Here is a 12,416-nt window from a genome sequence, read left to right as displayed (position 1 = left end):
AAGTTCCGCAAGATTCAACACGAGCTTGATGAGGCTGAAGAGAGAGCCGACATCGCCGAGTCTCAGGTCAACAAGCTGCGGGCCAAGAGCCGTGACGTGGGCTCAAAGGTTCGTACACGGAAGATAAAAATATGTCAGTGCACAACAGACGTCCACAAAGTGTCCTGTTGCATGCTCAATAATCCAGGTAGAAAAAACTAACAAGGTTGAGTCAGGTCCTCTGGACGGATTCTTCTTAGTTAAAACATTTTGTCTTTTATTCAAAAGACCTCCAGCCTGAGGAACTGCAAGCAAACTCAGCCTCAACCTTCACATAATGAATCAACCAGTTGGCTGTGACACCCAAAAGTAGCCTAACGACCGATCCTTAGGACCCTGATGGCCGCTTGCTATTCACAGAGGGCTGAGTGATCTTAGCAATAACAGCATCATAGGAGGGGGACAGTTGGACATGGAGGCCTCCGCCCCTGTTTAACAAGGGGCGGGTTCTTTTTACAAAGATGGCTTCCTTTACACCTCTCCCAAACCAACGCTCCTCTCTATCAAGGATGTGCACATCTTCATCTCTGAAAGAGTGACCGCTGGCCTGCAGATGGGAGTAAACCCCAGGGTCCTGGCCTGATGATGTTCGTGTAGCTGCCTCGTCCACAAAGATTTTAGTTTCTAATCCATAAAACATCTGCAGCAGAAAATAACCACCCCCACTACTGCTGGTTCAAATATACAAAACACTGCTGATCAAGGAAATAAAACAAAAAGGCATAATGACAACATAAAGATCCCCAACAACAATAATACTATATTTCATTTCCTTTTGAAAACTGTATTTTATCTCCTAAATGAACTATAGATAAATATTGACATGCTTATAAAATAAAATAAATTGGATTCATGCAAATCTTTTTCAGACAGCCCCCACTTGGTGTCTCAAATGTAAACAGTGAACCATCCCTGCCAACCTTCTAATGAAATCACAGTTCACTGAACATTAGGTCTTACCACAACTATTTACAAAGTTTACGCTTGTTTCTCTACAGTTAAAATGACTGGTCAGTATTTATTCTGTTTTCTTTCTTTTCTTTCAGAAAGGACTTGAAGAGTGAAGCTTCTCCCATTAATATTATTTCTGAGACACCTGCTGCTTTTGTAAAGGTGCCTCCCTAAGCATGTTGTTTTGATCAGTAGAATAAACTCCATGTGCATCTGAAACAGCTTCTTGAGTTTTTGTTCAAAAATGTCTTATTAGTTCATATTTGATAACGTACCTAAAATAAAGCAAAAAAGGAATAAAAGAGAAAAAATAAATTCATTAAATAAATAAAATGTTAAATAGAGTCACACCAGGGCAATAATAAAAGGATAGAATATCTGAAATTGCACATTTTCTTTTTAAATGCAACTAATACATTTTCCTACATATTATGATTGTCCTGGGTTTGTTCTGAGAGGATAATTACTGGCAAAAAATGAATAATTTTAACTACAATTGTGTTGAATAAAGGCAAAAAAATCATCTAAACTTGCTTTATTGTACAACGGCAAATTATAGTTGTCTAAAAATCTGTGAAAATGTTATCTTTAACCTGTGAATTTGGATAAATAGGTCCAGGTCTGTAAAATAACCCTAGACTAAAAGGTCAAACAACAATTGCATTGTTTTTACCAGGTAACATTTTTTATACATACCATCACTATTTTAAATACATGTAAAAACAAGAAACAACAACAACAAACAGGCCAAGTGAAAGATTAAGAAAATGTATTATGATAAAGAAATAATATTCCTAAGAAGAAAATATTACTATATGTGAGGTATCCATCTTTTATTGAAACCTAAAGTGTTACATTAGTCTTTTTTTTAATCTCACATCATGCATCTGATGAAACAACAGTACAATCTGTGCCCAACTTTTATATGTTCAATGTAGAAAAGGGGTATGAAAACCTACTTTTCCTACAACTAAACCTTCATGCATTCAATCATTTTTGTACCCACTTTGCCTTATTTGGTGTTGCCATGGGTCAACTCAGGGTCATAATCCCACCTGCACATCTAAAATCTTCGGCAGGTCGTCAAGTTTGCAGAAGTCTATTAATTACTCAGTCATTCTAATCAGGTGGGTCGCAGCAGAGAAACTCCTAAAACATGGAGGACGGTGGTCCTCCAGGACCAGGATTGGACACCACTGATACAGAGTGTTCAGTTAATATAAATATACGTTTCTGAACTGTGGTAGAAAACCAACAAACATGCAAACTCCACGCAGAAAGGCCTACAAATAAATCCTAATATACCAAAAAAACATTTTATTTTTGTTTTCCTGTTTTTAGGTTTGTGTGGGTGTGTGAGGTTAGATTGTTTTTATTCTATAATACATTGTTTTAACACAACATTCTAAAAAGAAACCCATCAGGAAACTAAAGCCCTTTAGGTTTAAACATTTTTTTAAAATAAAAAAAAACCTAAGATGCTTTACATAGAACAATGTGACTGCCACAGCATGATACAGCTGTCTTAAGTCTTTACTGAAAAACCTGGTTATTTTTCATTTAAGAATGCCCAAATGATCCTACAACAGAGGAAGAGCAACATTTAGGTGTTAAAGTTGCACGTGTTTACTAACCTGCTCCCTGCTTTAGACAGAATTTAGGCATTATTGGTTCATGGACTTGTTTTAGTTTTAACACCTTCCCCTACAAGCCTTCAGAGAACAAATCCTTCAATAAAAACAGGTTTATAGCATTTTGAGACTGTAGCATTAGAAGATTAGTGATTTTAGTAGCTTCTGTAACTACAGAGCATTTTTACACAAAGCGTTGGAGCAGAAACACTGCAACTAAAAAGCAGTTAGATAAAAAGGAAAGTAACTCATTACCAATTGTGCATCTGTGTGTTGCTTTACCATTATAAGCTGAACTATAAGGTTATAATAATGTCTAATCAATGAAGACTTGCTTACATGTGCTCTTCTGTTACTCAACTGTTTGATTTTCACAAATAGAATGATTTCAAGTAAAATTACAGACACAAATGTATAAAAATCAGATTAAAATAGAATCAAAACTACTAACCTTAGCAAAAGCTGAAGTCATATGCAACGAGCATCTTTGCAGTCGGATAGGAAAAGGCCCGAACAGGAGCAGAGCTGGTGAGGGATCTGCTCCAGGATGTCCACCAGGAGAGACCTAATCAAGTTCACACAAAACCATTTTATCAGTCAAACATGGCAGAGTTTTGAGCGGCGATATAATAAAGTTGTATCTAAATCAACAGTACCTCGGGACAACTTCATGGTCTTCTGGCCCTTTCCGGAGAGGACAAGGAGCTTTCAGGTTGAGTCCACACACAGTCTAAACGAGTGAAGCAAAGACAACTGTGTGAAACCCACCAACTCCACCCTTAGAAGTGACCTTTCACAACAATAAATAATAAATACTACTAATAGCTTTGCTGGCTCCAATTTCTCAACTTAAGTGGGGCAAGGTGGCTCACACCTTCCTTTGGGTCCTCATGTGACTGTAAAAGTCAAAGACACAAAGACTGTGGACAGCTGAGAATGAGACCTTCAGTGGCTCTCTTCTGGGGCCTGGAATAGACTGAGGGATGCAAAGGAGCTGAAGATTCAAGTACAAAGGCAAGCAGGGACAGGGCCTCGTGGGATAAGATGTGATGCAAACAGCGACGGCAGACAGAGGCGTTCTTTTTGACAGTTTTACTATAGCTTGGTTTAAATTTTGTCTTAATTGCCAAAATGAAAAAGGTACTTTCACGTTTATTTCCTTCATTCTTGTTCCCTGGTGCTTTCATCTTCATGCTCGACCTGCTAGTCTCCTACATCTGGGTTTAATAGAGTCATTCAGGATGCCCTTTTCTTATAAATGACAAATCCTTCAACGTTAAACTACATTTAGTGCATATATTGTGGTATACCTTTAGTTTTTCCATGGGTTTATCACCTGTTGCTGCAGGTCAATGAAGAAAAAAAAAAAAAAAACCAGTCCCGATAACGGACAGGTGTCACAAGCTGTCCCCAAGCTGTCCTCTGAAGCACCAAGCCCTCAGAGGCAGCCAGCAGGAATTTCACAAGTTATCTTTGTGATCAAGAATAAAGAGAAGAAAACAACGTCATGTCAACAGGAGCGGCCCAAGGGCAGTCGCTGCATGTTACTTCTGGACAGAGGCCTGGAGCATAGGTCACAACAGTAGAAATTATTTTCAATACATAAACCTGTTATTTTGTTGGTTTCAGTTCTTTAATACGCACATTTTATAAGTTTCTTTTTTACTGCTACACCAAGAGAACATAAAAAAAAACTTATGTGATTATATGTGTTTATTATACAGGTTAAAAAGTAAAGGTTTTCTGAGACAACCATTTAAAGTTAAACACAACAAATACTTTTTCATGTACTTACTGCAACTGTTAAAATACACTTTTTTATAAATGTAAATGCAATAAAAACGTATTTCAAACATATCTCAATAATTTTATTTACTGACATCAACATTTCTGATTTTTAAGTTGATTTTCCCATTGAGCAACTTTCAGTCCAAAAAATTATGAAAAAGAAAACTTTTGCAAACATATCTACCACCATTTTCTAAATCAAAACAAGTCTTCTGTCCAGATATTACTGCGCACCTAAAGGGAAACGAAGACCGCAGGGTCATCTGCATAACATACGCAGATCAAACTTAGTCTTAGCCAGATCTGACAGTCATCCTGAGGTGGTAATTCAAAGATTTACAGTAGTTTTTTTAAAGAAATAGCACATTTTATAGATTGAAAAAGAAAAGCCAAATACAAAAACATTTCCCCCCATACTGACTCTTGACTGGTGGAGGGAATTAGCATTTTCTTTTATCTCTTATTAAGGAGGTGATTATGCTAACACAGACTCAATATACATATATTATCTCTAGTCATACTATTTTTAAGAGGTTTTAGTTGTTTTGTGCACTTTCTTCTATATTTAAAAGACAGGCCTGATCCAAAATAGCAGATCCTTCCACCAAAAATGGACTAGAAAATAACAATATTGTCTCACTGTTAATATTTCTTGGAACAAAACTTTCACTTTTGAATGAACACTTTCTGTTTAAGTAGAGAAAGTGTTGCTTCAGTTCCATGACACACTGTGGAGCATCATATGAAGTACTGTCTATTGTAATATGAACTTGAGTTTGACGGCATTGTCTTTGCATTGTATCCTCGTCTTTAGCAGCAGCAGACATGTTCAAAGTGGCCAGGGTTGGATTAAGGCTGGAGACTTTACTGTGAGCAGTGGTGAGTGATAATAAAAAGGCTCTCACAACTGTGACCTTGGCCTTGTCTTGTCTCTTCGCAGACAACAGCTGCAGCTCTTTATTCTTCCTCTCGATTTGTAATTTATGTCCAATCACTGGACAGGCTAGTGTTGAACCTTGGGTCTTGAAAAACCTCGAGCCATTTTTTTTATTTTTTAAATTGTGGTTGTTAGGTGGGCTACTCTTTTTAATTTGAGCACAATGATACACCAGTTCAACTTCTTATGACTATATTTTTGGAGATGGCCGGCCAATTGTGTCAATCACGGAGTTAAACCACCACATATAGACACTTAAATGCAACTGAAATGACGTTAATTTAATTTTACTACCCATTTTAAAGGTTCTCTATTAATAAAAACTTATTTAATATGTAGAAGCTGAAAGTCACAGGGACAGATGAGAATGATTTGATAGACAGCAGTCCGTCCCTGCCCCTCCACCTCCTGCCTTCCCCTTTCTTTGTCATGTCCACTCGGGTGTATTCGGCTTTTGTTCAAGGTGAGAGCAACAAATAGCAGCACTGGGATCGGCCCAATTTGGAGAATGCTTTTTGTGACGGACAAACTGGATGCCATTTCTCTGATATTCCTAGCCATATTTGGGTGACTTACAGCCTTTATTAAAGGAGAGGAAGCCTGGCGTTAGCCACTGGATCCATCACTTCACTTCACAAGGTTGAGTGGAAAAGGTAAGAAAGGCACCCGCTCAAGTGAGGAGAAATGTCTGCTGGGACTGACCATTAGCAGATTTCTGATAACATTACTTTACAGCTCGCTGTCTTATTGTTTGACATGCTTTTTTTACTTAGTGCTTCTTCAACAAATAATAATATATTCTGTCTTGTGTTTTGCTTTTACTTTCTAATATAAACAGCAAGACTTCAGATTTGGATTGAAAACAACTCAGGTAAACTCATATTAACATGTTTAGATGACAACGCAACTCAGTTTTAAGACAACGACATGTCCACTGATACAAGCTAAATATTTACTGTTCTTACATAAAAACGGATAGATATGTTTTGTTGTTTTTTTTTTTACAAAAAAAGAAGCAAAATGTTTATTTATGTTTTGTCTAGTTTTTGAAGAATTTGTCAATTTTCCTTTGGGTCTTGCATGGATGATTGTCATATGTGTGCAAAAAACAAATAAAAATTTCATTGCTGATAAAGTTTTCTATTTAAAAAGGTTGAATAATGGGTGATGCCGCCATGGCAGAGTTTGGGCCTGCTGCTTCTTTTCTGAGGAAGTCAGACAAGGAGCGCCTGGAGGCTCAGACTCGTCCGTTTGACATGAAGAAGGAGTGCTTCGTACCCGACCCTGAGGTCGAGTACGTGAAAGCATCCATCACCAGTCGTGATGGCGACAAAGTCACCGCTGAGACTGAATTTGGAAAGGTATATTATCAGTTCTGTTTGACTGAAATTGAAAACTCTTGACAATCTGGGTGAGATATGTCACTTCTTTTTCCAGACTGTCACTGTGAAGGAGTGTGATGTACACCCCCAGAACCCGCCAAAGTTTGATAAAATTGAAGACATGGCGATGTTCACCTTCCTCCACGAGCCAGCTGTGCTGTTTAACCTCAAAGAGCGTTACGCAGCATGGATGATCTATGTGAGTTAAAGAACAAGTTTATTTCTCCATACTTATAAACTATCTTAGCATCTAAAAACATTATTTTCTATTCTTCTTTTGACATGGCAGACCTACTCTGGGCTGTTCTGTGTGACTGTCAACCCATACAAATGGCTGCCAGTCTACAACCAAGAGGTGGTCGTCGCCTACAGAGGGAAGAAGAGGAGTGAAGCTCCTCCTCACATCTTCTCCATCTCTGATAATGCCTACCAGTACATGCATGCAGGTACATAAGTCACTTCAGGTCTTCAAAAATGTTTTGGATGATGCTGTAAATTTTCATTTGTTTATTGTATTTTCTTGATGACAGACAGAGAAAACCAGTCAATCCTCATCACGTGAGTTACTGTGATCAAAAACCATTCAGCAGTCATAGGTCGGTGATCACAGCCTAAACCTTTCTGTGTATTTTACACTCAGTGGAGAATCCGGAGCTGGAAAGACTGTCAACACCAAGCGTGTTATTCAGTACTTTGCCAGTATTGCTGCTGTCCCCAGTGGGAAGAAAGATGCTGCTGCTGAGAAGAAGGTTTGTTCTACATTTGTTTCTTAAAATCACACAACAAAACTATCAATAGTAAACCTAAAATTACTTTAAATTTTTCAAGCTTCCCTAAACTTGTCAGTATGTCTGACAATGTGGATTTGTTTCCCATCAGGGCACCCTGGAGGATCAAATCATTCAGGCTAACCCTGCTCTGGAGGCTTTTGGTAATGCCAAGACCATCAGGAACGACAACTCCTCCAGATTTGTGAGTTTCTGTAGCTCTGAAATGGGAAACTTTTGGTGAAATTAAGATTTTAAATAAAATAAGTGGCTTTTTCTGTAGGGTAAATTCATCAGAATTCACTTTGACAACAGAGGAAAGTTGGCCTCTGCTGACATTGAGACTTGTAAGTAACAAGATTTATGAAACGTGTTTGAAGTCACGCTCAATCGATTTGTGTCCATAAGAACAAATATTGTATTCAACAGATCTTCTGGAAAAGTCACGTGTGACCTACCAGCTCAAAGCTGAGAGGGACTACCACATTTTCTACCAGATTTTGTCTCAGGCAAAGCCTGAACTCCTGGGTAAGTGTATTAAACAAATGCAAAGTAGTTTATATTTTAACATTATAACATGTTAAAAAATATATATTTTATCCCATTCTAGAGATGCTGCTCATCACCAACAACCCCTATGACTACGCCTTCATCTCCCAAGGAGAGACGACAGTAGCCTCCATCAATGACTCTGAAGAGCTGATGGCCACTGATGTGAGATAAATCGTAAAATCAAAACAGCAAACAATGTTCAGTCAATCATATTATGAAGCTAAATAAAAATGAAATTGCATTGATTTATTTCACTTAGGATGCCTTTGATGTGTTGGGCTTCATTCAAGAAGAGAAGAACAGTATTTACAAAATGACTGGTGCCATCATGCACTTTGGTAACATGAAGTTTAAGCAGAAACAGCGAGAGGAGCAGGCAGAGGCTGATGGAACTGAAGGTAAGAAAAAATAATATATGTGCACTGTTGTTACTGTTGGTAGTAGATGTGTTCAGGACATTTTAGGTAAACAGCGACAATCCATTTCTTAAAGGTTTTGCTCAAACCATATGTACCTCATGTTAAGTGCGTCTGTCTTTGTGTACGTTTTTTACTTAGATGCTGACAAAGTAGCATACTTGATGGGCCTGAACTCTGCCGACCTCATCAAAGGTCTCTGTCACCCGAGAGTCAAAGTAGGAAATGAGTGGGTCACCAAGGGACAGAATGTTGCGCAGGTATGCATATATATTCTCTGTATGCTGTGCAGAGAATATATATGAGAGTACTGAGGTAGAATATGATGTAAAGGTAAATTTTAACAATGTTCCTAATCATTTACTTGTTAAGGTGTACTATGCTGTTGGTGCACTGTCTAAGTCAGTGTATGAGAAGATGTTTCTGTGGATGGTGGTGAGGATCAATCAGTCCCTGGACACCAAGCAGCCACGTCAGTACTTCATTGGTGTGCTGGACATCGCTGGATTTGAGATTTTTGATGTGAGTTTGAAGAAATCAAAAATTACACAAACATTTATGATTGCTTAATATTTGAGTTAATACTGAGCTAATATCTGCCTACATTTAATGCAATTACAGTTCAACACCTTTGAGCAGCTGTGCATCAACTTCACCAATGAGAAACTGCAACAATTTTTCAACCACCACATGTTTGTGCTGGAGCAGGAAGAGTACAAGAAAGAGGGAATTGAATGGGAGTTTATTGATTTTGGGATGGATCTGCAGGCCTGTATTGACCTGATTGAAAAGGTATTTTGTTCGAAGTATATGTTATCCTTGAGAACCTCCAATTTTATCACGTCTGTCACTGAAATCTAGATTTGTTTTTATTAAACTGTCCTCAGCCCATGGGTATCATGTCCATCCTTGAAGAGGAGTGCATGTTTCCAAAAGCATCTGATACCACCTTTAAAGCTAAGCTTTATGACAACCACCTGGGAAAATCAAACAACTTCCAGAAACCCAGAGTTATTAAAGGAAAGCCAGAGGCCCATTTCTCCTTGGTTCACTACGCTGGAACTGTTGATTATAACATCAACAACTGGCTGGTGAAGAACAAAGATCCTCTGAATGAGACTGTCGTGGGTCTTTTCCAGAAGTCAACGGTTAAGCTTTTAGCTTTGCTTTTTGCTGGGTATGCAGGAGCTGAATCAGGTATGTGGACATTTGCTCCTAAAAATAAGATGCAAAACACAAACAGGAGCTGGTACCACAGCATCACTATTATCATTTAGACACCGATTTTGTGGGTCTAAAATCTGATACCTTGTTTCTGACATGACTTTCAAAACTGTCATTTCTATTTATGTCAAGATTCTGGTGGAAAAGGCAAAGGTGCAAAAAAGAAAGGTTCTTCTTTCCAAACCGTATCTGCCCTGCACAGAGTAAGATTATTATATATTTTTTAAACACTACATTTAATAATTATCTCTACCTGAAGCTGTGATGTTTAAATATAATAATAACAGTAATGATAAATCATGTAATCTGTGGTGTATTTTCAGGAAAACTTGAACAAGCTGATGACCAACTTGAGGTCAACCCACCCTCACTTTGTGCGCTGCATCATCCCCAACGAGACCAAGACTCCTGGGGCCATGGAGAACCCTCTGGTGATGCACCAGCTGCGCTGTAACGGTGTGCTAGAAGGCATCAGGATCTGCAGAAAGGGCTTCCCCAACAGGATCCTCTACGGAGATTTCAAGCAGAGGTTTGTCCTTGATGACCAATCATATAATAAAATATAAAAAATCAACAAACAAACACATTTGATGTACTCTGTCAAAGATATCGTATTTTGAACCCCAATGCCATTCCTGAGGGCCAGTTCATTGACAACAAGAAGGCTGCTGAAAAACTGCTGGGCTCATTGGATATAGACCACAACCAGTACAAACTAGGCCACACCAAGGTAAGAGTCTCTATTATCATCAGACATTGCAATATGGAAAATGTATAGATGGTACTAATTAATTTTGTGTTTACCTATAAAAAGGTGTTCTTTAAGGCTGGACTTCTGGGTCAGCTTGAAGAAATGCGAGATGATCGTTTAGCACTAATCATCACTGGCATCCAAGCTCGCTCGCGAGGTCTTTTAGCAAGAGTTGAATTTCAGAAGATAGTTGAACGCAGGTAAGTACTGAAATTTAAAAGGAATGCTGTCAAGTAACACTATACTATTCACTAATCGGGCTCAATTTCATAAAACACAACATTTATGGCACACAGAGATGCACTACTTGTGATCCAGTGGAACATTCGTGCCTTCATGGGGGTCAAGAATTGGCCCTGGATGAAGATGTACTTTAAAATCAAACCGCTGCTGAAATCAGCCGAGACTGAGAAGGAAATGGCCAATATGAAGGAAGAGTTTACCAAGCTGAAGGAGGCTTATGCAAAATCTGAGGCTCGTAGAAAGGAACTGGAGGAAAAAATGGTCTCTCTTCTCCAAGAGAAGAATGACCTGCAGCTCCAAGTCCAAGCTGTACGTTAAAACCATTTTTAATTTAAACACCATCTACTGTATGATATTTTAAATGTTTACAATGTTCAACTCTGTTAAAAACAGGAGCAAGATAATCTGTCTGATGCTGAAGAACGATGTGAGGGGCTGATCAAGAGCAAGATTCAGCTGGAGGCAAAAATCAAAGAGCTTACAGAAAGGCTGGAGGATGAGGAGGAAATGAACGCCGAGCTGACAGCAAAAATCAAAGAGCTTACAGAAAGGCTGGAGGATGAGGAGGAAATGAACGCCGAATTGACTGGTAAAAAGAGGAAGTTGGAAGATGAGTGCTCCGAGTTAAAGAAGGATATTGATGACTTGGAGCTAACTCTGGCAAAAGTGGAAAAAGAGAAGCATGCTACTGAGAACAAGGTTCGTCAAAACCCTTAATATTTCTGTTTCTCAAAGCAGGAATACAAAGACGCAAATTTTTCCATCAAAGATCAGAGATTTTTGATTTTTTCCTGCTTATTTAACAGGTAAAAAATCTGACAGAGGAGATGGCTGCATTGGATGAAATCATTGCCAAGCTGACCAAGGAAAAGAAAGCCTTACAGGAAGCTCATCAACAAACACTGGATGACCTGCAGAGTGAGGAAGACAAAGTCAATACTCTGACCAAGGCCAAGGCCAAACTGGAGCAACAAGTGGATGATGTAAGAGTTTGTGAAATTAGGCAGACTATAAAAACCTAAATGCTTTCACCATTAAAGCATTGCTTTTATTCTCCAGCTGGAGGGGTCCTTAGAACAAGAGAAGAAAATACGTATGGATCTCGAGAGAGCAAAGCGGAAGCTTGAAGGAGACCTAAAGTTGGCCCAAGAAAGTATCATGGACCTGGAAAATGACAAACAGCAGCTTGAAGAGAGGCTGAAAAAGTAACATTTTTCACATGTCAAAGCAATAATTTTTTTTTTTTTTTTTTTTTTACACAGTTATCATTTTATGGATTTCACATGTATTCTCATCAACAGGAAAGATTTTGAAATCAGTCAGCTCAACGGTAAAATAGAGGATGAACAATCTATGAGTGCCCAACTCCAGAAAAAACTCAAGGAGCTGCAGGTGAAACTTTACAGGAGAAACTAAGAAAGAAATGATTAAAATGACATTTACAAAAATTATTGGAAGACCAACAAAATCTAGATAAAGTTTTGCAACAAATCTGTTACAGGCCCGCATTGAAGAACTGGAGGAAGAGCTCGAAGCAGAGCGAGCTGCTCGAGCCAAGGTGGAGAAGCAGAGAGCAGACTTGGCCCGAGAGCTGGAGGAGATCAGTGAGAGGCTGGAGGAGGCTGGAGGAGCCACGGCCGCACAGATCGAGATGAACAAGAAGAGGGAGGCCGAGCTTCAAAAACTCCGCAGAGACCTCGAAGAGGCCACTCTGCATCATGAATCTACCACCGCT

The 12,416-nt window shown here is 38.8% G+C and overlaps 2 protein-coding genes and 2 long non-coding RNA genes across 5 annotated transcripts in view; 2 read left to right on the top strand and 2 right to left on the bottom strand.

Annotated features, from left to right (window-relative positions):
• Positions 1-1,209, top strand: LOC108229140. The gene is made up of 2 exons (XR_001808270.2): positions 1-108; positions 1,086-1,209. It is a non-coding gene; the product is annotated as an uncharacterized LOC108229140 (long non-coding RNA).
• Positions 1-12,416, bottom strand: part of LOC108229685 (myosin-7) — a 49,300-nt gene that overhangs the window by 7,866 nt on the left and 29,018 nt on the right. The gene's annotated exons all lie outside the window — the stretch shown is intronic.
• LOC119618038 lies at positions 3,057-10,189 on the bottom strand. Its single transcript, XR_005234557.1, has 3 exons — positions 10,053-10,189; positions 3,278-3,351; positions 3,057-3,186 (listed from the first exon to the last, which is right to left on the bottom strand). It is a non-coding gene; the product is annotated as an uncharacterized LOC119618038 (long non-coding RNA).
• LOC108229141 (myosin-7) lies at positions 5,799-11,890 on the top strand. The gene is made up of 25 exons (XM_025003412.2): positions 5,799-5,999; positions 6,185-6,217; positions 6,499-6,707; positions 6,784-6,927; positions 7,018-7,174; positions 7,259-7,286; positions 7,369-7,477; positions 7,608-7,700; positions 7,779-7,842; positions 7,925-8,023; positions 8,106-8,209; positions 8,307-8,445; positions 8,605-8,723; positions 8,836-8,985; positions 9,085-9,255; positions 9,351-9,660; positions 9,820-9,890; positions 10,011-10,216; positions 10,294-10,417; positions 10,502-10,638; positions 10,735-10,990; positions 11,075-11,169; positions 11,233-11,380; positions 11,488-11,664; positions 11,741-11,890. The coding sequence occupies exons 3-25, from the start codon at positions 6,507-6,509 to the stop codon at positions 11,888-11,890; spliced, it is 3,252 nt and encodes a 1,083-aa protein (XP_024859180.1). The 5' UTR covers positions 5,799-5,999; positions 6,185-6,217; positions 6,499-6,506.

This window comes from Kryptolebias marmoratus, linkage group LG20 (assembly GCF_001649575.2).
Source record: "Kryptolebias marmoratus isolate JLee-2015 linkage group LG20, ASM164957v2, whole genome shotgun sequence".
NCBI lineage: Eukaryota > Metazoa > Chordata > Actinopteri > Cyprinodontiformes > Rivulidae > Kryptolebias > Kryptolebias marmoratus.
Note: the sequence above shows the minus strand (reverse complement) of the source record. Positions and strands in the feature narration are given on the sequence as shown.

Bases quoted from the DNA above. Each gene is read 5' to 3' on its own strand.
- LOC108229141 (XM_025003412.2), top strand. From the start codon at position 6,507: ATGGGTGATGCCGCCATGGCAGAGTTTGGGCCTGCTGCTTCTTTTCTG. The intron at 7,478-7,607 runs GTTTGTTCTACA...GTTTCCCATCAG, and splicing joins ATGCTGCTGCTGAGAAGAAG to GGCACCCTGGAGGATCAAAT. The intron at 8,986-9,084 runs GTGAGTTTGAAG...ATGCAATTACAG, and splicing joins CTGGATTTGAGATTTTTGAT to TTCAACACCTTTGAGCAGCT.